Source organism: Aptenodytes patagonicus, chromosome 13 (assembly GCF_965638725.1).
Source record: "Aptenodytes patagonicus chromosome 13, bAptPat1.pri.cur, whole genome shotgun sequence".
Lineage (NCBI taxonomy): Eukaryota > Metazoa > Chordata > Aves > Sphenisciformes > Spheniscidae > Aptenodytes > Aptenodytes patagonicus.
This window is the reverse complement of record NC_134961.1, coordinates 2,266,689-2,287,689: the sequence shown is the minus strand read 5'-3', so window position 1 is coordinate 2,287,689 and position 21,001 is coordinate 2,266,689. Positions and strand designations below refer to the sequence as shown.

Sequence of the window (21,001 nt, the reverse complement as noted above, 5' to 3'; positions counted from 1 at the left end):
TGATAGATATAAATATGCGTAGCTAGTCATGGCAAATTGTGCTTCAGCTATAATGATTTTGTTCCAAGAGTTCCCATGGAAGGTGGGCCAGGGCTTCCCAGGGACCCACAGCTGCTGGGAAGCACTGAGCTGCGGTCTGGCCTGCAAGCACTGGGCTGGCAACGGGTTAGGTACATGTTTTTTCCTTTCTTCCTTTTCTAACTGTACTTATAAAACATGTAGTAGAGTACTGAAGTTTGTTTCATGGCCCATAGTGCCACAGGATGTGCAATGAAGAAGCAAACCCACATCTATGGGTGCTGTCCACATGGGGGAGCTGAGCTCGGCGATCCAGGCATCCCCCCTCGTCCCATGTTCCCGTGCCATCCCAGCCAGCGTTGTCCTTCCCCGATGCACACCAGGGAAAGAGGGCAGCTTTCCCAAGTCATTTGGAGGATGAGGGGAGAATAGAAAGGTGGGGTACCTCTACCTCCTGTGGTGGAGGGACAACAATGAGGGCCTCCCAAGGAAGGGAGGGAGAGAGAAATCCTCCAGGGATGGATTCATTCACAGAAGGGGATCTGTGGTTTTAGCCTTGAGAGATAAGGAAAACCCAGCTTGCAATCACTTTGTTCCGAGAGGAGGATAAAGTGTAAAAGAAGCTACAGAGGTATCCAGGAGCTTTTAGCTCTGAAGATTTGCCCAGGCCTCTTCAGCGGCATTTAGGGACTTGCAGGGAAAGAAGTGCTCACACAGACAAGAGCCAGCTTGCTGCTTACCTTACCCAGTAATGCCAGTGGCTCCAGCTATCACAGGCCCGGTACAACAGACCCTTCCTGGCACCTCAGCCTCTAGGGTGCTGAGGATCTGCGTAAAGTATCTTGAAAACATGGGGTTTTTTTCAAATAAAAAGATATGAATTGATTGTGTCGTATCAGCAAAAGCCTCCGGACAAGAAAGTCTGGTCATGGTAAGAGCCTTTGGCTCTGTGCTATGACAGCCAGCGCTTGTCTGGCAGATAAAGCGCTGCTCTGACCGCCTGCATTGTGCAATCGTTTCTCCCAATTACGGCTCACTGGCTCCACTCCAGGTACCTCCCTCCCACACAAGTGTGTTTTTTTAAGAAGTGATACTCTTCAAGTGTTTAAAATGCACGAGTTTAAAGGGAATCAGCTATTGTTTGGAAGAGGTTGGCCAAGTTCCCTGTTTTCTGCCAGGCAGGTGATAAGTTTCCACTTGAATGGCGTGGGAGTAAAAGATGCCCCTCTGAGAGCCCCCCAAAGCGAAGCCCTGCAACCTCCCAGGAGATGGGAAAGGCACAGGCTGACAGTGAGCCTGTCCCTGGGACCTCCATAGATCAGTCACTGCTCCGCGGCCTTTCCTGGGGCTGCCTGCGCTGGGTCTGACCATCACGGGAGGTGGGCTGTTACTGGACCCTGGCTGAGCCAGTGCACTCGTTTCACACACACCACCACGGGACACAAAGCTGTCAGGTCCCATGAGACACGAGCGTCACTCCTCGTGCTCCCTTTTCCGTGGGTTTCCTGCGGCATCACTGCACCTTTCCCACCCCGAGTCCCCCCACACTGCTCATCGCTGCCGGGAGTCTCTGCGCTGTGCAGAGTGTGGCCCCTGGATTCTGCAGCACTTGCAGGAGCCCACCTGGGTCATCCACCGCTTCCTACACGGTGCCGTGGGCACCGTGCCCTGTCACACAGCCTGTCCTCTCAGAACGAGGACCTCACATGAGCCAACACACGGGCACACATCTGTTAGCTGATTCAGTATGTCAGATGCCTGTTTCACCGTGCGCGCTGAGACTTCAGAGGCAGATGGCAGATAGCACCAGCAGAAACCACAGCCCCCTTTTCAGGAAAACAAAATTCACTGCAGGCCTCTTTTGCCAAGTCATTTGTTGCTAAAAACCGTGTCCGCTCTTCCTCTGCCTTGGTGGGGACAGACCGGGATTTTGGAAAGCGCTGCATTAACCTACTTCATGCAGATAGCCTGATTCGTGTTCATTTACTACCGTGGAGTAGTACTACTTGTGGAAGGCAGTGAAATTACACACAGCAGTACTAAGCATGAAGAAGATTTGTAAAATATAGAGCTTCTGCTTCTAAAATATCAGCGCGCTCCTTTTGGGGTTAGGACTTCTGCACCGAGATGTCCTCAGAACTGGAAAAAACCCCCCAACAGCTGAAGGTTTGATGCCCCATCATATGGGTTTGATGCCACCTCGTGGTAGTTCCATGTCCTGATTTGCAAGGGAAGGTTTTCACTCTTGGGATGTTTCCCAAGCCTGTTCCTTACGAAAGAGAAACACAGTTTGGAGAAAGGATGAAGATATTACAGATGTCATGCTCTGCCCTTGCCCTTCACTGCCGATTTGCAGCACTGCCTCCAAACAGCATTGTTAATAAACGTTAGTATGAACTTAAAACTCAGGGATTGCAAATTACACTCAGTAACGTTAAGCAGAAATACCTACAGGACAGGGATGTGGCCATTAGAGAATATGCTGAGATGACCTGACATAAAACTTTAGCCATAGCTGCTTCGTCATCTAAGGACCTCAGACGAACACTTCCACCCAATTTGCAGCGAGATTTGCAGATTTGGAGAAACTCTTTCCTACCTTGGAGAGCAACTTCCTTCCCCAGCCCAGTACCTACTATTTTGTGCTAAGAGTGTAGTAAAAAGCTGAGTTATATCACCCTTTTAGAAGTGGGACAGAAGTTACAAAGACTGGTACCACTATTTCAATTGAGGATTGGCTCTTTCAAGAGAGAACTGGCTGTCCTGCCCTCTCAGTAATTTAGCCTTATGACAGCAGAGAACGGTTTGCCAGCAAAATTCATAGAGCATTTCAGCCTTTCATCCAGTAAATGGCCTACATTGCTTTTGTTTGCCCTTTGAACTGTGGAAAAGATACCATTTTGCAACTGACTGAACACATTCTTCAGACGTTATAATATAAAACTATCATGTTTATTGATTGAATAATCATGGACTGTGTAAAAATTGTAGCAAAATAACTCCCTGTTGCACGCTTTTTTCCTAGCCTCAGGCACCTTCGTATTCGAAATGGCACCACATCAGACCCTGCAGAAATGCCGGATCCTGAAGGCAGTATAGCTGTGATGCTGCTGCAGCTGAGCTAATTACTCTTGGGTTTCAGCTTGGCTAATTAACTTCCATGTAGCCCTATAGTATCACAGTCATTTTTTTTTTCAGTTCTGGAACTATCTTGGACAGCGCTAGTCTGGGGGGAAAGAACCTCTGCAAACACGCAGCTCCACTGTGCAATGCAGACATATGTCGTTTTATTGTAATTCTAAATGAAATTACTTCTGCAACGGCACGGAATGCAACCTTTAGTGTTTAGGTGCTTCTCTGCAACTTGTTCACCAGACTGAACACATTCTGAATGTCCAAATTAAGCTGTTTGTTAACATTCAGTAGCTGAAGACATTAGATGGGATGCTACGTTCATATTTGTTTATATCACTTTCTGTTAAGTCCTATTTGACTGAAATTCTTCATCTTTGCTCTTTCCTTAAAATCTGCACATTTGAATCTGATCATAATCCGTGTACAAATCAGGGTGGAAAAATAGACTAGCTCTAAAAAGACTTTCACAAATGCTCATCTGAAAAGGCTTAGCAGGCTGAAGTTGCTGAGAAACAGGACACCAGCGAGCGGTAATCTGTGTAGCAATTAATCCTCTTTCTCTCACAAATGGACTCGAAAAAGCGCAAGCTGATATTTACCTGATTAAAAGGTATTTTCAGCAAATGTTCAGTTTTGTCAGGGGAATGTTGCTGTTGACTGTGGACGTATTGCTTAGATGCCATGGTCTCAGGCCCTTGAATCTCTTCGTAAGAGGGATCAACACCTTGACTGAAACTTGAGCTAGTGTAGCAACATCTCTTGCCGCTGGAAGAAACACAGGTTTGGCAGTATCGCGAGTAAGCGTTACCCCTTCGTTGAGTTTTGCTTAAATCGCAGCAATCGAGGCAAACAAAAGACCTTCGTTGTATTTACCCTCACTTCCACAGCCAACAAGATGTGAAGGGAGCAAAGAAGCATTCTGATTTACGAGAAACACATCCCTCCGCCTGCTCTTCAGTGGAGAAAGAGGCATGATAAATAAGGGAAATCCAGCTCCGGAGCTGGCAACAGTGATTAAACCACGCACTAATCAGCCTTTTCCTCTGTAGGGACTGACTCTTAACTGTGTAACGCCTTTCCGAGGAGGCGCAGAAGTGTGAAGGACGGCGTATCCAACCTGGTGTCCGGCTGCCCGTTGGAGAGGGTGCAGGTCCCACTCTGGTCCCGTCTGCCGGCTCTGGGCAGGGGCTGCAGACACCACAGGCTTTCGAAGATCTTGCCAGATGGCCGTGTTTAGGCAACGTGGATCCCACCGCACGCCGGTCAGCCTCTGATCTGGTTTGTCTGTCAAGCGGTAAAACCACCTGGATGTTCTGCCATCTGAGTCCAGAGAGGACAAAACAGTCCAAAGTCCACTGCTTCTGAAAATCTCAACTCCCATCTCCCTGTGCCCACCTCAGTTTCGGATATAATCCGTCCCTCAGATATAACCTTCCGCATGCCCTGCCTTCCTCTGCTGCTGCAATGTCTGGAAAGAATGGGATCTACCTGAGGGGACTCTGCACCTATGACTCAAGGAGCATCTCCTGCTGGTGTTTCAGCTCTCCGTGGGGAGCTGATTATTCATGTTTTGTTTGCTGGTTCAACTTATTTTTAGTTGGCAGAAACAGCTGTGAGGGGGAGAAGAAATAAGAAACAAAAGCCAACAGCATGATTAACTTTTTAACTCAAAACACTTCTCAGTTAAAAGAAGCTAAATATTCCCTGTGCTCCTGGTACCGCTTTTCCACGTCAGCAGCTGCTGCGCGCCCCAGGAACATTACGCGGTTTTACGGGCGGAGGAGGAGGTAGATCTGCATGGGAGAAAGCCTGTCCACAGCAGCCCGTCCCCCGTGGTCACTGCAGAGGACTGCTCGGGCCATCTAGCCACCCGAGCTCAGCCTCCCCAGCCATAAAATGAGATCACCGGTGAGATTTCAAAGCTATCCCAACCGCTTGCAAGGGTGTATGCACAGAGAAGCATCCAGAAGTTCATGTTCTACCAATGAAAAATGCTTGTGAAATCTAGGGTTGTCCTTAAATAAAACTTGTACACACGCTACCAGGAAGAAACCTCAACTGTACTGGGACCGACGATGTTTATTCAAGGTACATAACGTTGGGAAAGTTTCCGGCCATCACAAATTGTGACACGGTCATTTTATGTCCCACAAAATGACAGCTCCTCTTCCTGCTGCTCTTTTCTACAACAATCACAAAAGGCTTCAGGTGAGCTAAAGCAATAACTGATTTTCCCTTCATCGCTTTGTTTGTCTGCCAGCCTTTTCAATACACCTCCTTATCGCTCTCTGCTCTTTGCATTCTGAGGATCAGGGCTTTCCTCTGAATCCTTGACTCAGGTTTGAACTCTGACTCCTAATTGTCTTCCTAATTCCCCCTCACCCTCACCCAAGGCCATGAAGGGGCAGGAGCAGGGCTCTGGGGAGGTACAGGGTGATGCTGCAGTTCAGGACATCAGAAACAGTCTCCGTCTGGGCAGCCCCGCTCCTTCCCCCAGCACGCCCGCCCTCCCTGCTGCTCTTGCTCCAGCACCGACACCCTTAGGCCCCGGGTACTCAGGGTGGAAATAAGACACAAGTGTTCCCTCAGCAGTTTGTCTGGTGTAGCTCCCTTGGCCGGGCAAGCCTCGGTGCCAGAGCAGGTGGCTGTGGGCGAGCAGCACCACCGCGGCAGGGAAGGCTGCCGCCGGCAGGGGCCTAGCGCGGAGAAGGGAATCACGGCCCACGGGGGAACCCGGGCCACCGCTGCGCCCTGGCCGCCGGCTGCGGGCTCCCACCTCCGTGCTGGGCCCCTGGCTGACACCGCCGGCGGGAACAGGGCCCCGGCCCTGAGGGGAACGGCCGCGCAACCGGCGCCTGCTGTCATGGCAACACCCCCCACACGGGGGGGGGGGGGGGGGTCTCGCCCCGTACGCATGCGCCGCAGCCGCCGTGTCCGCGAGGTGCTCGAACCGCCAACTGCCCCAATTCGAATTCGCATCCTCGACGGCCAATCACGGCCCGCGGGGCGGGGCGGGCACCGCCTCTCTTTGGCCTTCTGGCCAATCACAAAGTCTGCTGTGTTTAAAAAAAAAGTGCGCGCGGCTGGTAGGCGTCGCTCCGAAGAGCTGGGCCTATCGCGGGCGGGAGGAGTTCCGGCCGCCCCAGGGAGACGCCTCGGGGGGCGCGGCCCGGGCGGAGCTCGCCGCCTGCGCCTTCCCTGACCCTCGCTGAGCGGCGAGGAGGCGTGGCTGGGGCGGGGGCGTGTCCTCCCGCGGGAAGCCCCGCCTCCCCGCCGGCCCGTTCGGTCCCGCCCCCTCGCGGCGCCCCTCACTCGGAGCCGGTCTGGGCGCGGCGGCCGGTGGTGTTCGCTCGGTCCCCGGGGACGCGCCGCGATGAAGGCGGGCGGTGAGTGCGGGCCGGGCCGCGGGCTCCGGGGGTGCCGCTTCGTCCCTCTCCCTCCCCGCCCTCAGCTCTGAGGGGCTCCGCCGCGGCCTCTCCCCCCTGCCCCGCGCCGAGCCCCTCCTGAGGGGGCTCTGAGGGCGGCGGGGACGGGAGGGCCGCGCCCCGGGGGAGCGGGTCCTGCCCGGGCACCGCCGCGGCTCCCGCCGGCGCCTGAGGGGCCGCCGGGGACAGCAACGGCTGCGGGGGCCGGCGGCGGCTCGGTGGCGGCGGCGGCGGCGGCGGCGGGGCCCTGGCGGCCGCGCGCCGAAATTCAAACGGCGGCGGCGGCGCGGCTGGGGGCGGTGCGGGCCGCGGCCCGGGCGGGGGGCTCGGGGCGCCGCCGGGGGGGGGGGGGGACGGTCAGCCAGGGCTGCGGCTTCCCAGGGCCTCCGGCTTCGGGAAGGGCTCTGCCCGCGGGAGCGGCCCGCGGAGCGCTGCCTGCCGCCCCGCCGGGGTGTCGGTGCCTCGGCGCCGTGCCTGAGGCGGCTCTTTTCCCTCTCTTTCGCTGGAGCAGCCGATCCGTGGCTATAGTTGGCGGATGGGTCTGAGCACTCCTGCGCTTCCAGCTTCGAAGGCAGGTGTTAAAAAATGTGGATCGCGTGTGGAATAACACGTAAGACGTCTCTGAGTGTGTTGGGCGCCAACTGGTATGCGGGAAACCCCATTCAAACATAAAAACCGGTTTTTACTCTAAGGGTGACTGAACGGTGGCACAGGTTGCCCAGAGCGGCTGCGGCGTCTCCATCCTCAGAGACTTTCGAACCCGCGCAGGACCGCGTCCAGTCAGCCTGCTGTAGCTGACCCCGCTTGGGCAGGGCAGTTGGGCTGGATGATCTCCAGAGGTCTCTTCCAGCCTAAACCACTCTGATTTTGTGAAGCAACAAATTGAAAATTTCCCTGTGTGACTTCCTGTCTTTTGAAATTGAAAATTTTCTCTTCCCCGAGTTGCTTAAGTACCCCATGCTCCCGAGTCATTCGGATGTTCACACAGGTTTAATTGGCATACCAGTGTAGAAGTCCATTTCTTTTTCATGGCAATAACACTGCTGAAGTTTGCTCTGGAGAGGGGAAGAGGATGCGAAGCATAGCAGTATTCTGCCCTGTGCACGTCAAAAAAGTTTTTATTTTCACGGGAATAGCTTTTTAATCAAAGACAGGTAACAGGTAGGTACATGCTACTGGAGAGACACTGGATGCTATTTTGTATCAGGCTGGTGGTTTGTTTCATTAAACCTGAAGTGCTAAGGAAGTTAATAGCATATATGAACAGAAAAACCTGTGTTAGCACAGTGGTAGCCGTGGCTCATGGACCTCTTAGGAATTTGCAGGCTCCTCTTAAGGATCCTGCTGAAAACCCAGATAAGCTTCCCTTTGCAAACCGAAAAACCTGTAGTAAGTAATTGAGCCTGATGCAGCAACTTTGCTTTGAACAAATTGTCTGTAAACTTTGCATTGGCTATGCAGTCTGTGAGTCTGGACACTTCCCGGTTCTGTGGGCTGCCATGCTTGGAGAGAGACGAGGGTCTAACTGGCCAGTCCATACATTTTTTCCATTCACTGCATTTGCAGCTGCTAAGAGCTGTTGCTCTTATCTTCTCAGAGAAATGCAACACGTTGCTTCACCGGTCTCTCACTGAAGTTGTGTGTGAAGAACTGGCGATTAGTATAAGGTCATGAGGTTTTCCATATGTTGGTTATAACCATGAGATGTTAAACATCTGAAGTAGAAGAGCAGGCAAAAGGGGAAAAAATATTCATGGAGAGAAAAATACTTGCCTCATTAAAATTCTCTATCCTCACCTTGACTTTTCAGCCACCTTTTACTTTTCATTGTAACAAACTTGAGAGCTGCATCATTCTCTCCGCTTATGCCTTTGACCCTGTAATCTAGTGAGACTACATAGCTCTGACTTGGTTTACTTCATAGATAATATGGGGTGGTTTGGTATATGTATTATACTACTACTTTGACTCTACTGTTTTCATTTAAGCCAAAAAATCTTCAAGCTAGAAATGAACCGGTGAAAATAGGGTAAGCAATGCTAGCACATGCACGTTGCACAGTATTGGACTCTCTAGTTGAAGTCTGTGCCTTTTTATTAAACTTCTTAAGAAAAAAGTCAGTAAATAAGTTTCCCAAGTATAATCTCTTTGTGTAAGACTTAAACCAGGTTTGAAAAATACAACTAAGAGATCTTCTGTAATAAAGACAAAGGCCCTTACGTGGCCCTTTAATTTGTGGGGCTCAAGCTTTCACTTCAGAATCTACTTTTTGAGCCCTCATGTCTGCAAAGAAAACGTTCAGCCTTTTTCTCGCTCAGAAATGGGCCTCTATTGCTTGTATGGACTGCTTCCTGAGAGCTGTGAGAGGCTGATGTGGAAATGAGCAGCGTTGGCACCTCCGCTGTCGCGTGGCGGGGCTCTGAAAGGTACAGCATGAACCAGGATTGATTTGGGTCCTCCTACCCAAGCACCACTCTGTGAGGGTGATCCTTCGCTGCCATTTGCGGGCTGGAGGTGGGGAATGTGCTTTTTTTTTTTTCCCCTCCTGGCACCTTTCACTGATTTGAATTTCTGCCGTTTGTTAGCCAGACTGCTGTGGACGTTGGGGCTCCTGAGTGCAGGCGGGGGCCAGGCTCTTGGTGGCAGCCCAAACGCTGCGCTATCCCCAGGAGATGGAAAAGGGATTGGGCTTTCTACCATGGAGTCTCTACCAGCGAGCAGTCCTCGTGTGCTCTTCTTGGTTTTACCTCATCTGTTAGATCGTTTTCCTCTCTTGGCGAATGCAGCGAGGGTAAACTGTCTTAATGAGGAACAGAAGATGTAGGTGATGCCTTAGTCTATGAATGCTACAAGGTGCTGAAACTTCAAAAAAGGGCTTCCTGGTTCTTAGGGATCTTCCATGAGCACCCATGGCAGCAACTGGCTGCTTAGAAAGATGGGCTTTTGGCTTGAGCTGGTTTGGTGGGTCTTAACTTCCTCTCTCTCTGGTCACGTTCCAAAGACTGCTATCAACTGAGAAGGAAAAGTTGGGGCAGTAAATGAAGTAGTAGTGACAGTTTAACTAAACACAGTCAAATGATGGAGTTGGGGTACAGAGGGGGAGGACTTGAGCATGAGCCGTCCCTTCCGAGCCTCTTAGCTTAAGTGACTAAATTGAATGAGTTAGTTACTACTTTGTGGCTTAGTCTTACAGCATTACGTGACACATGCTAAATCTGTCTATGATTAATATGTTTTAAGACGTGTCCTATGCTGCAGTAAATAGGTACTCAAGTAAAGACATGTTTATGCATGTGTACACTCTGTAGTGCCTTTTTTCCTCCTACTGTTCCGTCACTAACTGAGATGTCCCATGCTTTTGTTTTCCAGTGATTCACTGTAGATGTTCCAGGTGTTTTTCTTTCCCTTCAAAGCGAAGGATAAGAAAACGGCCCCGAGTCCTGACGTTGTTAAGTCTGCCTGAGGACGTTCTTTTTCATGTTCTGAAAGGCCTTCCTGCTGAGGACATCCTCTCCGTCAGAGCTGTGAGTCTGCCACTGCTTCCCCTCTGTCATGCACCGTGGCTTATCTCTGCCATTAGGAGCCAGGACTGCACACGGAAAAGGCTGGCTTCTCCTGCCAGAGTAAACCTGAAGAAAACCGAAGAATACATGCAGTAATAAATTAGATTTTTGCTATCCCAGTAGCAGTTTTATTCGTCAGTACTCAAGCTTAAGATGATTAGCAGTAGTATTTGAGTGCTCTGTAAATTTTCTGTGGGAATTGTTCAGCCACAGTGATCTAGCAGGACAAATTAGTTTGGTTTGGCATCTCTTGCCTTAATGATGATTAGGCAGGTAACAAGTTATGATTAACTTGTGATTAATTAGTTACTTATCTAAAATTAGATTGCAAAGAACTATTTTTCTGTTGGTCCCTTTATTTTAGTAATTATTATTTTATGCTCCCCCCTTGCAGGTGCACTCACATCTTAAATACCTTGTGGATAATCATGCTAGTGTTTGGGCATGTGCAAGTTTCCAAGAAATATGGCCTTCTCCAAACAATCTGAAGATGTTTGAAAGGTAAGTTTTAAGAATCAAGTTTGTCTGACATTGTAGAAGAGGATGTTTGAAGGTAGATATACAATTCTAATCAGTCCTCGCTGTAAGTGGGGGACCTGACTTTACCTTTTTGTAGAAGTCTTCGCTTAAGGTGATGAAGAATTGTTGATTTCATGTCTAAGCTGCAGCTTATAACTGCTGTCTCTAACTGGAGCAGGGCCCATTGCATATACCAAAGTTATTTCTCTGTAAGGGCATTAATATTCCATATGGGAACGTAGCACATTAACTAAAATCTGTTACTGGTGCTTCCATATGAATTTGCAAGTGAAATCAGGGGCTCAAAAGCATAACCATATTTCTGAGTTGGTTTGGTCACTTCTTGTGCAAACCAGCGTATTGAAAAATAGGTAAATTTCATTATTAAAATGACTGAGGTTTGAAATGGTAATAGTAAATCTGCTTAAAAAGGACGGAGAGCATCTTTTTATGTATCTGATTTGAAGGGGATGCGTCAGTTTAAATGTCATGCTAATTGTTTTGCTTCTGACTTTTGCTTCTTTGATGCATGTATTATCTTCTTTCTGAAGAAGACTATTATGTGCACATTGGTTTGGAAGGGAGGAGCACAAGGGCTTGATGTCCTTGAGGGTACAAGCACCAAAATATGTTACGGCATTCTGGCATTGGGGATGTTGCATGGGAATGGGAAACAGTTCCTACGAACTGTCAAATTATCCAAATTATGGACATTAGCATATGAAAGGGTTGCAGCAAGAAAAGCCTCAGCATCACTTATGCTTAACTTCTGTAGTGAAAGCACAAATGCTTATGGTTGGTGATCACCAAATTCACAGCTTGGCCTCCACTGAAGTCACTTGTTTGAGGATGTGGGCCCAGAAGCACCTACTGATTTCAACCTCAAGTATCTTCTCTGTTTCCCATTCAGGGCTGCTGAAAGGGGTAACTTCGAAGCTGCTGTGAAGCTGGGGATAGCGTACCTGTACAATGAAGGCTGTAAGTGTGGAAGCTTGTACTCAGGTCTTTGGGGAAGATGGCATGACAGAAGGAAATATAGATGAGCTAAAGGCTTATCAGATACAGATACAGATCAGGCTAACTGTCTCATCATAAAGTTGGCACTTTTAGTGGCTGCTTGCAAAGCTATTTCTCCTGTATCTCAAACACTGATGCTTTTGTACCCAGGTTCTAAAGCAGTGAAGCGCAGAGCCAGCTTGCTGCCTTCCGTGTGTGGTTAGGTCTCATTTACTATCGTGCCTCTTCAGTTTTACCTTTCAGTGCAGCTTAAGCACTGGCCACTGAACTACTAGGTGTTAAATGACAGTATCACACACAGCTCTTTTAGAAAAGAAGTCAATGCATAGTTTATGAATTAATGTTCAGAAGTTATCCTTTGTAAACTTCTGATCAAACTTGGCTACTTACCTAGTTTGATAAATGTATGAAAAGGGACTGACAATCAACAGGAGGAGCCTCCTTGCAGAGGGTACTGGCAAGGCAGGTGACTTGCATACTAATTTTTTCATACACTGACAGGAATTAACATTACTTTGAGTGTTGGTATTTGCAGAACACCCCCCCGCCCCAACTTAGGGTTGTATGTTCCTAAAGATTGATTGTAGTAAGATTTTTCTTCTTTTGCCATCTCCGTGATTTTTAAGGCTGTAAAGGGAAGACACTGTTCAGTCTTTTCCTGGTTGTATCCTATTGTCTGTCTTGGCCTGACTGAATGCCAAGCACGCATTGTGACTAAACTCAAAACTATTTCTGGCTCTTTTTTTTTTCGTTCAGTGTCCATCTCCGACGAGGGTCGTGCAGAAGTGAATGGATTAAAGGCATCGCATTTCTTCAGTCTGGCGGAGCGTTTGAATGTGTGCGCAGCCCCATTTATCTGGCTTTTTATCCGTCCTCCCTGGTCCTTGAGTGGAAGCTGTTGTAAAGCTGTGGTCTACGAGAGTCTCAAAGCAGAGTGTCAGTTGGAGAAAGTAAGATTTCTTTCTGCCTTTGACTTTGACATAGGCTAGTAGCTGTGTCTAGTTATTTTGGAAAAAATATTTTTGTTTCCCCAAGATGCTCCTATGCTCTTGTTGCTTAAATGACTGTAGATCAATCATTTTAATGAATTTATTGCCAAACTACACTTGGTATATCCCGAGAGCTGGAGGCCTGTCTGTCTCTTCTGAGAGATTCAGTACTGTCTCAAAGATGACAAAACATTGAGAAAAGCAAGGGGGAGGAATGATTGAAGGGCAAAGTTGTGGTCTGGAATTACTAGCAAAAATTGCTATTGTTGTTTGTTTATCTTTTAACAATGCTTTATCTTAATGCTTTCTTCAGGCTCAAAAAGGATCTATTCTGCACTGCTTGGCTAAGGTCTTGAGTCTCTTTGAGGTGAGCAGTGTTTCTGATTTGATGTGTTTGGGTACTTTTTTTGGTGATGCTAATGCTGTTTACCTTGATTAACAAAAATCAAGAGCTGAACGCTCTTATATTCCTCAAGTGGCCTAGGAATTTCTGTTGTCATGAGTTTTTAATGTACTGGTTGTTTAAAGGAACATTACCAACTTAGTTTATTGAATTTTACAAACAGTGAAATTAATTTTGGCTTGATCATGGACTTGCAGTGTGTTCAGGTCTCAAAGGAAGCCTTCCAGTCATGATGCGTATTAAAAAAAAAAAAAAATCCTTCAGTGGCAAGCAAGCCAAAAAGCTTTTGTCTAGCTGAGGAAAACCACTAACTGCTTCCTGAGCCTGGATCTTCAAATGACAGCACTGAGTGGATGTGGGAGCACCCCTCACAGTCTGAAGGGGACTCGCAACTGGTTGATTCTGCTCTGTAGCTTTCAGTACAGAGCTTGTTCTGTAGCTTCTGAAGTGTTGAGATCTGGCACCCAGTTGGCTGGACAGCAAAAATACCATCATGCCTTTTGTTCTCAGGATGAAGAAAAAAGAAAAGAATCCCTTGAAATGTTTGAAGAATCTTCAAAGCAGGGTTGTTTAAACAGCTCCTACCTCCTTTGGGAAAGTAACAGAAAGGCTGCTGTAAGTAGTATTTCTTTGTCTCAAAACAACTTTTTCACTCTAACTTCTGGACCTCTGTTACGTGCAATGAACATACACAGAAAGAAATTGCTGTGCCTCGGAACTTACCTTCTTCATAAACAAGGAGAGTGCTAAGAACTCTCTCAAATGAGCTTTGGTGTCTGCCTTGGTGTTTAAAGTAAGTCAGTCTACGAGCAGTTGTAGCTGAGGTGCAGGCAGAAGTTTCTTTATACTAACTCTGCTAAAGGCATAGGCACTGCTGGCTAGTGATCATATGGCTCCCTGGGGAACAGGAGGGGGGAGACTGCCTGCATTGTCATTAATAAATCTGCCAAAGCTCTCGTGCTGGAATCCCAAGTGACCTGTCTCATTTCCTGTCAGACCTTGGGCAAGAATTGCAGAAAGTTTCTTAAAAAAATGTTGTCGTCACGACGAGAAACAGACTGGTTGCTGAAATAATAGATGTACCCACAAGGAGTGTTTTTTCTCTGGATATTAGTACTACAGTCCTTCTGTTCGTTGTGCAAAGGTAATGTTTTTTGAAATCTGTTTACATTCCTCTCTGCAGATGTCAGATCCTGGCAGATACCTCCAAAGTCTCAGGAAACTACGGGACTATGCAGCAAAGGGCTGCTGGGAAGCACAGGTAAGACTGACTTTTCCCAGGAAAACCGTTTTCATTCGGTCTTTCCTATGCTGTCATTGTAGGCCCAGACTCCTCTCTTTAGAAGCAAGGTCAAAATTGCTGAATAGTATCTGTACATGCGTGCGTGCATTTACCCTGCAGATCCCCCTCTTTTGGAAAATACTGCATGTCTGTGGTACAATCCAAGTAAGGATGCATCTTTTGATGGACTTAAAAGCCTACCCCCAAATAATGTGTGCGTCTAACATTTAAGCCAAACTAAGAACTACTGATTCTGTTACCTTTCAAGTAGTTTGTCATGTTCACTCTCTGTTTTCAGCAGGAAAATTACAGGACCTTCCTGTGCTGATTTAGTTTGCTTTTGGTAAAAAAAAAAAAAATCCAACAAAAAAATTCTTGTGTTCTCTGTACTACAGATAGCTTTAGCCAAAGCTTGTGGGAATGGAAACCTACTAGGATTAGAAGCAAAATCTTCCAGTGAAGTGGTGTCTCAAATCTTTCAAGCTTCCCTTCCTATCAGCAAGCAAAGTATCTTCACTGTGCAGAAAGGAATGAATGAAACAATGAGGTAAAAACTCGTATCTGGGAGTCAGGCCACACAGCAGAAACCAATGCCTAAACAAATCTAGAATGAGGTCTGTTGGAAGACGGTGTCTTTTGCTTTACTCCTCTGTGATGCGTTATATACAATCAGAGAAACACATGATATTTTGCAAAGAGGAAGTATTAGAGCCCTTACTTTAAACCCCGATGAAGAACTGAAATGAGGAGTGATGTTTTCTCTGGACTGTAAGTTCTTGCATCTGTCAAGACTAACAACCTCTTCAAGAACTAGAGGCAGTGTTTGACTTGTCAGAGGTATAGTTACTCTCCGGTTATCTTAGGTGGCCTGTAGCCTCCTAACTGATATGCCCTACCCCTTTCCTTGTGCAAGTGCCTATTAATTATAGGTTAGCTTCTAATTCCATTTCACAGACAAGAAGACCGTTGACCCTTCAGAGGATAACAGACCTCTGGTCGCAAATCCTTATCTCAGTGCAACGTGTCATTATTCTGAAAATTCTTTCGGTTGAATTTCTTGGTTGGAACTTTTGAGTGGAGAAGGGACTCAGTAACTAGGCATGGGGAGGTTGTTCAGCACAGGTTTGGATGGCTTCTAACTGTGCAGATTGTCTCTTTCTTGTCCAGGTACATCCTGATTGATTGGCTGGTAGAAGTGGCTACCATGAAAGACTTTTCTAGCCTATGCCTTCACATGACAGTGGGATGTGTGGATCGTTATTTGAAGCTGAGACCTGTACCTCGGGCTCGACTACAACTTTTGGGAATAGCCTGCATGGTCATTTGCACACGGTAGGGGTTCTGACTGGTGAACAGAGGTGGTTATTGTGATCATTCAAATTCATTTCTGTGGCTCAAGCTTTTTTTTCCCCTTGCTAATAATAATACTAGAAAAAAATCTTTGGCTTCCCTCTGCGTTGACTGCTGCTTGAACTGTGTTCACATACAAACACTCACAATCTTGGCAAACGAGACACACAATGTTATTTCTTGGACATGTTTTTGAATACGAAAAAACTCCACAGTGGTGGATTGGTCTAAATGCATTCCATCAGCAACTGAAGTCTTTCATGCCGTATTAGCATGAGTAACCCTGTAAGGAACAACTGCAGCAGTGGTGTTACCTAGTTTAGTCTGTTACGCTCAGATGAACAGCATGGTGTGGTGGAAAATTATTCTTCTGTGTTAGTCCCCTTAATATCTGGCGTCTTAACCTAGGAGAAGTTTCATAAATGAGGAATTAGGAATGTTCTAGTAGGTGGTTCCAGCTTAAAGGTGAAATAAATGAAGAGCTGCTGTTCTTTCTTTCCTGGTCTGTACCTGGGAAAGTACCTTATGAAGTTGTTTAACTCTTTGGTCATCTTGGGTGCATTTATCTGCCACAAAAACAGCAGTGCACAGGTGCAGAAATTCCCTTTCTTCTGGGGTTAACTGTTAATGATATTTAATATTGCAGTTTCATCAGCAAAGAGATCTTGACAATACGGGAAGCTGTGTGGCTAACAGACAACACATACAAATATGAAGACTTGGTCAGAATGATGGGCGAGATAATTTCTGCTCTAGAAGGAAAGATAAGGGTGAGTTTGGAAAGTGGATGGAATGTTTCACCCCTTGGGCTGCTACTGAAGTCAGGCTGTGGTAATGAGCACTTCTTATCTAAGATGTTGGGGTTTCATGCAAGCGTTTTCAATCAGCTGTGGAGAGCATGCAGATACAAAACCCTCTGCCTTCCTGTAGAGATTAAAACTTAAGTTTTAAGAGGCCATTTATTCTTTCACTGGAGAATGCTTCAATGTCAGTGTAGTAGTTAAAACAAACAAACAAAAAAAAAAACCCTAATGTAAAGAAAACAGCATCTCCTGGAAACAACTGTTCTAAATACTTTGTGCTTGTCTTGTATTGCCAACCTCTGTTCTCCTTTATGCACTAGATACCTACCATCGTGGACTACAAGGAAGTATTGTCAAATGTAGTCTCACTGGAGAGAAGAACTCTTCACCTTTACAGCTTCATTTGTGAACTGTCACTCTTAAACACAAGCCTTTGTGTGTATTCCCCAGCTCGGCTGGCTGCTGCAGCACTGCTGCTGGCTAAGATACTACACAGGCAAGGTAAGAACAGCCTCTTCAGCGGAGCTGCGGCAGGGTATGTCAGTCTGCCTTGTCCTTTTAGGGAGGTGTGGGGTTTTTTTTGGTGTTACTTTGTCTTTAGGCAAGATGTCCCAGTCACCTGGGGGGGAAGAGAGGGACAGGTGTAAGACTTCATAATGAAGAGCTGAGTTCAGTCTATTGTACCTCTTAATAGCTATGATGAACAAGAGTATTAGCATCAGACTATGCAAGCTTCGTGTTTAAATGAGACTGAAGATTCCTGTACTTAACTATAACTTCAGTTTGGCACATAAACCTATCCTTGAAGCTAGCTGTGAACTTGAACGAACTGTCTGCAGGCATAAGCTCGTGGAGATCATGATCTTTATCCCATAAAAAAAAAAAAGTCTGATTACAGAACTACCAAGCTTCATGAAATGGTAATGTGTACTCTCTTCTCCAGCACACCCCTGGACCAGCCAGCTCTCTGAGTGCACCGGTTTCTCTCTTGAAGACCTGTTGCCCTGTGTGCTAAGCCTCCACCAAAAGTGGTAATAGTTTTGGAACTCTTCTGGGAGGGCACATGAGTACTTGGATTCCAGCTCTTGCAGACACGCTGCATCTATAGAGTCAGCCCTTCCCAGTGAAGGACGTGGCTTTGGGAAACTGCCTTGCTCCCCCCACCACAAGGCACTAAAGCCTAAAGGCCAGTTCAGGGACAGCTCTTCTGTTTCTCACAACTGGTAGTGGCCCTGGGTTACAGAAAATGTGATGCTCCTCAAGGCTTAACAGGTTTCAGCTTGCCAAAGAGCACTATTTTCAGAAGACTGCAACTGGCTTATTGGTGAGCTTCAGAAGGAGTTCCAGTAGCAAAAGTAGCTCATTTTTTAAAGAGTACAAGGCAAATATCTTGTTTACTTCAAGGAACAGAAAAGGAATTAGATGCTCGTATGCTGAGAAACCAAGTGTCCTGGCTAGCTGCTTAGCAGCTCTGCTGAAACACCAACTTCCTTAGCACAGAACTGAGATGGACAGAGGGAAGGTATTTAAATTGGCAGGTTTTGCTAAAATTGTTTCATATAATCCATTCTAAGATTGGGGCTTTAATCTTTCTTTCCAGTTTCCATGACGATGTCCCAAAGGATTATAGGCAGGTGTCCTTAACTGCAGTGAAACAACGATTTGAAGATGAACGTTATGAAGAAATAGGCAAAGAAAAGGTGGGTTAGCCCTTTGTCTTCATTTGCTGATGTCTGACACCAAGACCAAAGCTACCATATGGCAGGATGTAGTAAACTTCAAATAATGGGAAGTGGGTTCTAACTTTTTGGAGGACAGATTATCTAAATAAAGTGGTAGTCTTAAACTTGATCTGCGGGGACTATAACTGCTCTGTTTGAGTACGTGTGGGAGGAACTCACTGGGGTAGATTTCTCCTAGAAAATAAAGATAAATAGCCTCCTTCTGGCTATCTGTTCCTTCTGGGAATCTTATGGTCTAATTCTTACTGGCTCTCTGATTTTTTTTATTTTTAGATGATGAGTTACAGCCAGCTCTGTTCATTGTTGGGTGTGAAACAGGAAGACCCGAAGCCCAGTCCCTTGCACACAAACATGGTGGAAATTCAGACTTTCCTTAGCTCTCCCTCTGGAAAGAGAACTAAAAGGCTAGTATAACTTATCACTGTAAATCTCCCTGCCCGCGGCAGGGGGCTTGGACTAGATGACCTTTAGGGGTCCCTTCCAACCCAAACTATTCTATGATTCTAAATGTCTCTGAAGATTAGCAGGAGCCTTTCCTCCTCTCTGGTATCCTGAGTTTTCATTCTTAAATATGATCAATTTTTCTGCAACTACCTTGACATACCTATTAAAAGAGCCGGAAAAGAAGACTTGGCTTTTAATGTGTGACTTCTGGATTTTCTTGCTGCAGGAGGAGGGAAGACAGCATTCAGGATGACAGAGGCAGCTTTGTGACTACACCCACAGCAGAGCTATCCACCCAGGAAGAAAGCCTTCTAGATAACTTCCTAGACTGGAGTTTAGATTCCTGCTCTGGTTATGAAGGTGATCAGGAAAGTGAAGGCGAGAGAGATGGAGACGGTGAGGGTTTTATTCTCCTTATAAAAAGCAGACGAGAGAATTAAAATTGTCTCTTCATCTTTGCTTAAAACTGTTTCTCAGGCAACAGAAGCCTGAACTTTCAGCTGAAGATGAGTTGGAAAAACTCTCCCCCTTCCCCAGTGGTTATAATTGTTGAACTATTTTAGAGGTATATATCTGTTCTCTTTCCCTATACTGCTTCAGAACATGATGAAGGGTTTTGTAGCTGCTTAGCGTTTCGGAGCGAGACTGTTTTCAGATACCACTGATAGTGGACCAAATGTGATGAATGGCCCACTGTGTTAGAAACACTGTATTATCTGTTTGTTTTGCTGACACTAGGACTGGCTGTTCATTTTCTAAACAGCTTTTAGTACCTATCCAAACAGCCTGAGGCGGGGAAGTTACTGTTGTAAATGAGAGTGAACTTAGTGCTCAACCCTCCCCTCCATGTTTACTTAAACATAAGGTTTATGCTTTTGCTTGTTGTGTTTTTGTGGTTTGTTTTTTTTTCCTGCTTGATTCTGTGCTGAATGCCTGCTTGGTGTGGCCCAAATCAAACCTGACCTTTTTATCATTCCACAGTGACAGGTCCCAGTGGGATCTTGGACGTGACAGTGGTCTACATGGATCCGGCGGAGCACTGCTGTCAGGACTCCAGTGATGAAGACAACCTAGCTGTAGAGTGGGCTGGGCATGCGGCACCACTGAGGGAGGCTAAGCTGCTGGATGACACTCGCAGCCTTTCGGCATATCGCACCCCAAGAAATCCTAACCTGGAAGGGAGCTCAGGCTACTCTTCCGTCAACAGTGCCAGTCCTACATCTTCTGTAGAAGGCAGCCTTGGAGTACCTCTCAAACCTACCTCAGCACTGTCTCTTGGCAGTGCCATGAACAAGGAGCCACGCCTGCCTCATTACCTGGAATCATGTTTACAGTCAGTCTGTGCTAGGCCTAGCGATGGCAAGTGTGACAGAAGGCAAGTCAAGCGAAAAAATGTGGCAGAACACAGTGAAGAAAGGGTGAACTTGGGCTTCTTAAGCCTCTGATTTCTTCATGCTCTTTACTTTTCTAGGGTTCCTGGAAACAGTATTTCTGTTGTAGTCATACAGGGATGATAGCGAATAATTGTCAATACCTCCAAAAAGAGCCCTTCCCCTCAACTTTGCCTATGCCTGTCTTGTAATTCTGTAGCTCACTTCTGGGCCATTTCTTTCCTTGATAGCTGCCTTTAAAAATATTCCATATTTTCTGGTCCTCTGCAAATTAAGATTCTTTTCCACATACAAAACTTTTTATAGCCCATTTTTGTCACACCTCACCAGTTTCTCCTTGGTGATAGAAAAGAACTTGTCATGTCCCTTGCTTTGCTGTGAGGCTTGGCACTATAAAAGAAAGGAATTGACTTTGGTTCTCAAGTTACTGGATGCAACACTATGCTTGAATTCTTCCACTTAAAAGGTCTTTTTGAGGTTGTGCTGCCTTTTCCTTCTGGCCAGGTACTGTCTCACTCAGCTGGTGCTTCCCTCTTCTATGTATATACCATTTGCTGCACTGATACAAGATTTTTATGGATATAATCAAGAGGTAAATGAAGGCTCACTGCAAGTCTGAGCTTCTTTTTTACCTACCTCTCAGATGGTTTTAAACCCCATTTGCCTCAGGCTCTAGTTGCCGTGTTTTCCTCGCCTGAAAAATCCTCCTTCTGTGCCTTAATGCTTCACTGCCCAGTGCTACAGTAATGGGATCTCTGTGAACTGTTGGTCTCTGCTGGAACGGTGTGGCTGAACTGCCACCTCCAGCCAGTGGCTCAATTTCATTTCCTGTCTCGCACGGTCTTCCTTGCTATTTCTGTTACTGTGTCCTCAAGTAAAGCACAAATCACTTGAACACTAGAAATGGGCAGCAACGTAGT

The 21,001-nt window shown here is 46.7% G+C and overlaps 1 protein-coding gene and 1 long non-coding RNA gene across 2 annotated transcripts; one reads left to right on the top strand and one right to left on the bottom strand.

The window, feature by feature from the left end:
• The first annotated feature begins 6,495 nt into the window (after positions 1–6,495).
• Positions 6,496–20,137, top strand: CCNF (cyclin F). Its single transcript, XM_076351439.1, has 17 exons — positions 6,496–6,539; positions 9,948–10,102; positions 10,536–10,642; positions 11,571–11,638; positions 12,434–12,627; positions 12,980–13,033; positions 13,580–13,684; positions 14,253–14,330; positions 14,747–14,898; positions 15,519–15,683; positions 16,348–16,471; positions 16,825–17,005; positions 17,448–17,535; positions 18,105–18,204; positions 18,520–18,650; positions 18,917–19,086; positions 19,672–20,137. Exons 1-17 carry the CDS (start codon positions 6,527–6,529, stop codon positions 20,133–20,135), a joined length of 2,349 nt encoding a protein of 782 aa, XP_076207554.1. The 5' UTR covers positions 6,496–6,526; the 3' UTR covers positions 20,136–20,137.
• LOC143166745 (uncharacterized) lies at positions 16,642–19,041 on the bottom strand. The gene is made up of 2 exons (XR_012996438.1): positions 18,851–19,041; positions 16,642–17,123 (listed from the first exon to the last, which is right to left on the bottom strand). It is a non-coding gene; the product is annotated as an uncharacterized LOC143166745 (long non-coding RNA).
• Positions 20,138–21,001: the final 864 nt, after the last annotated feature.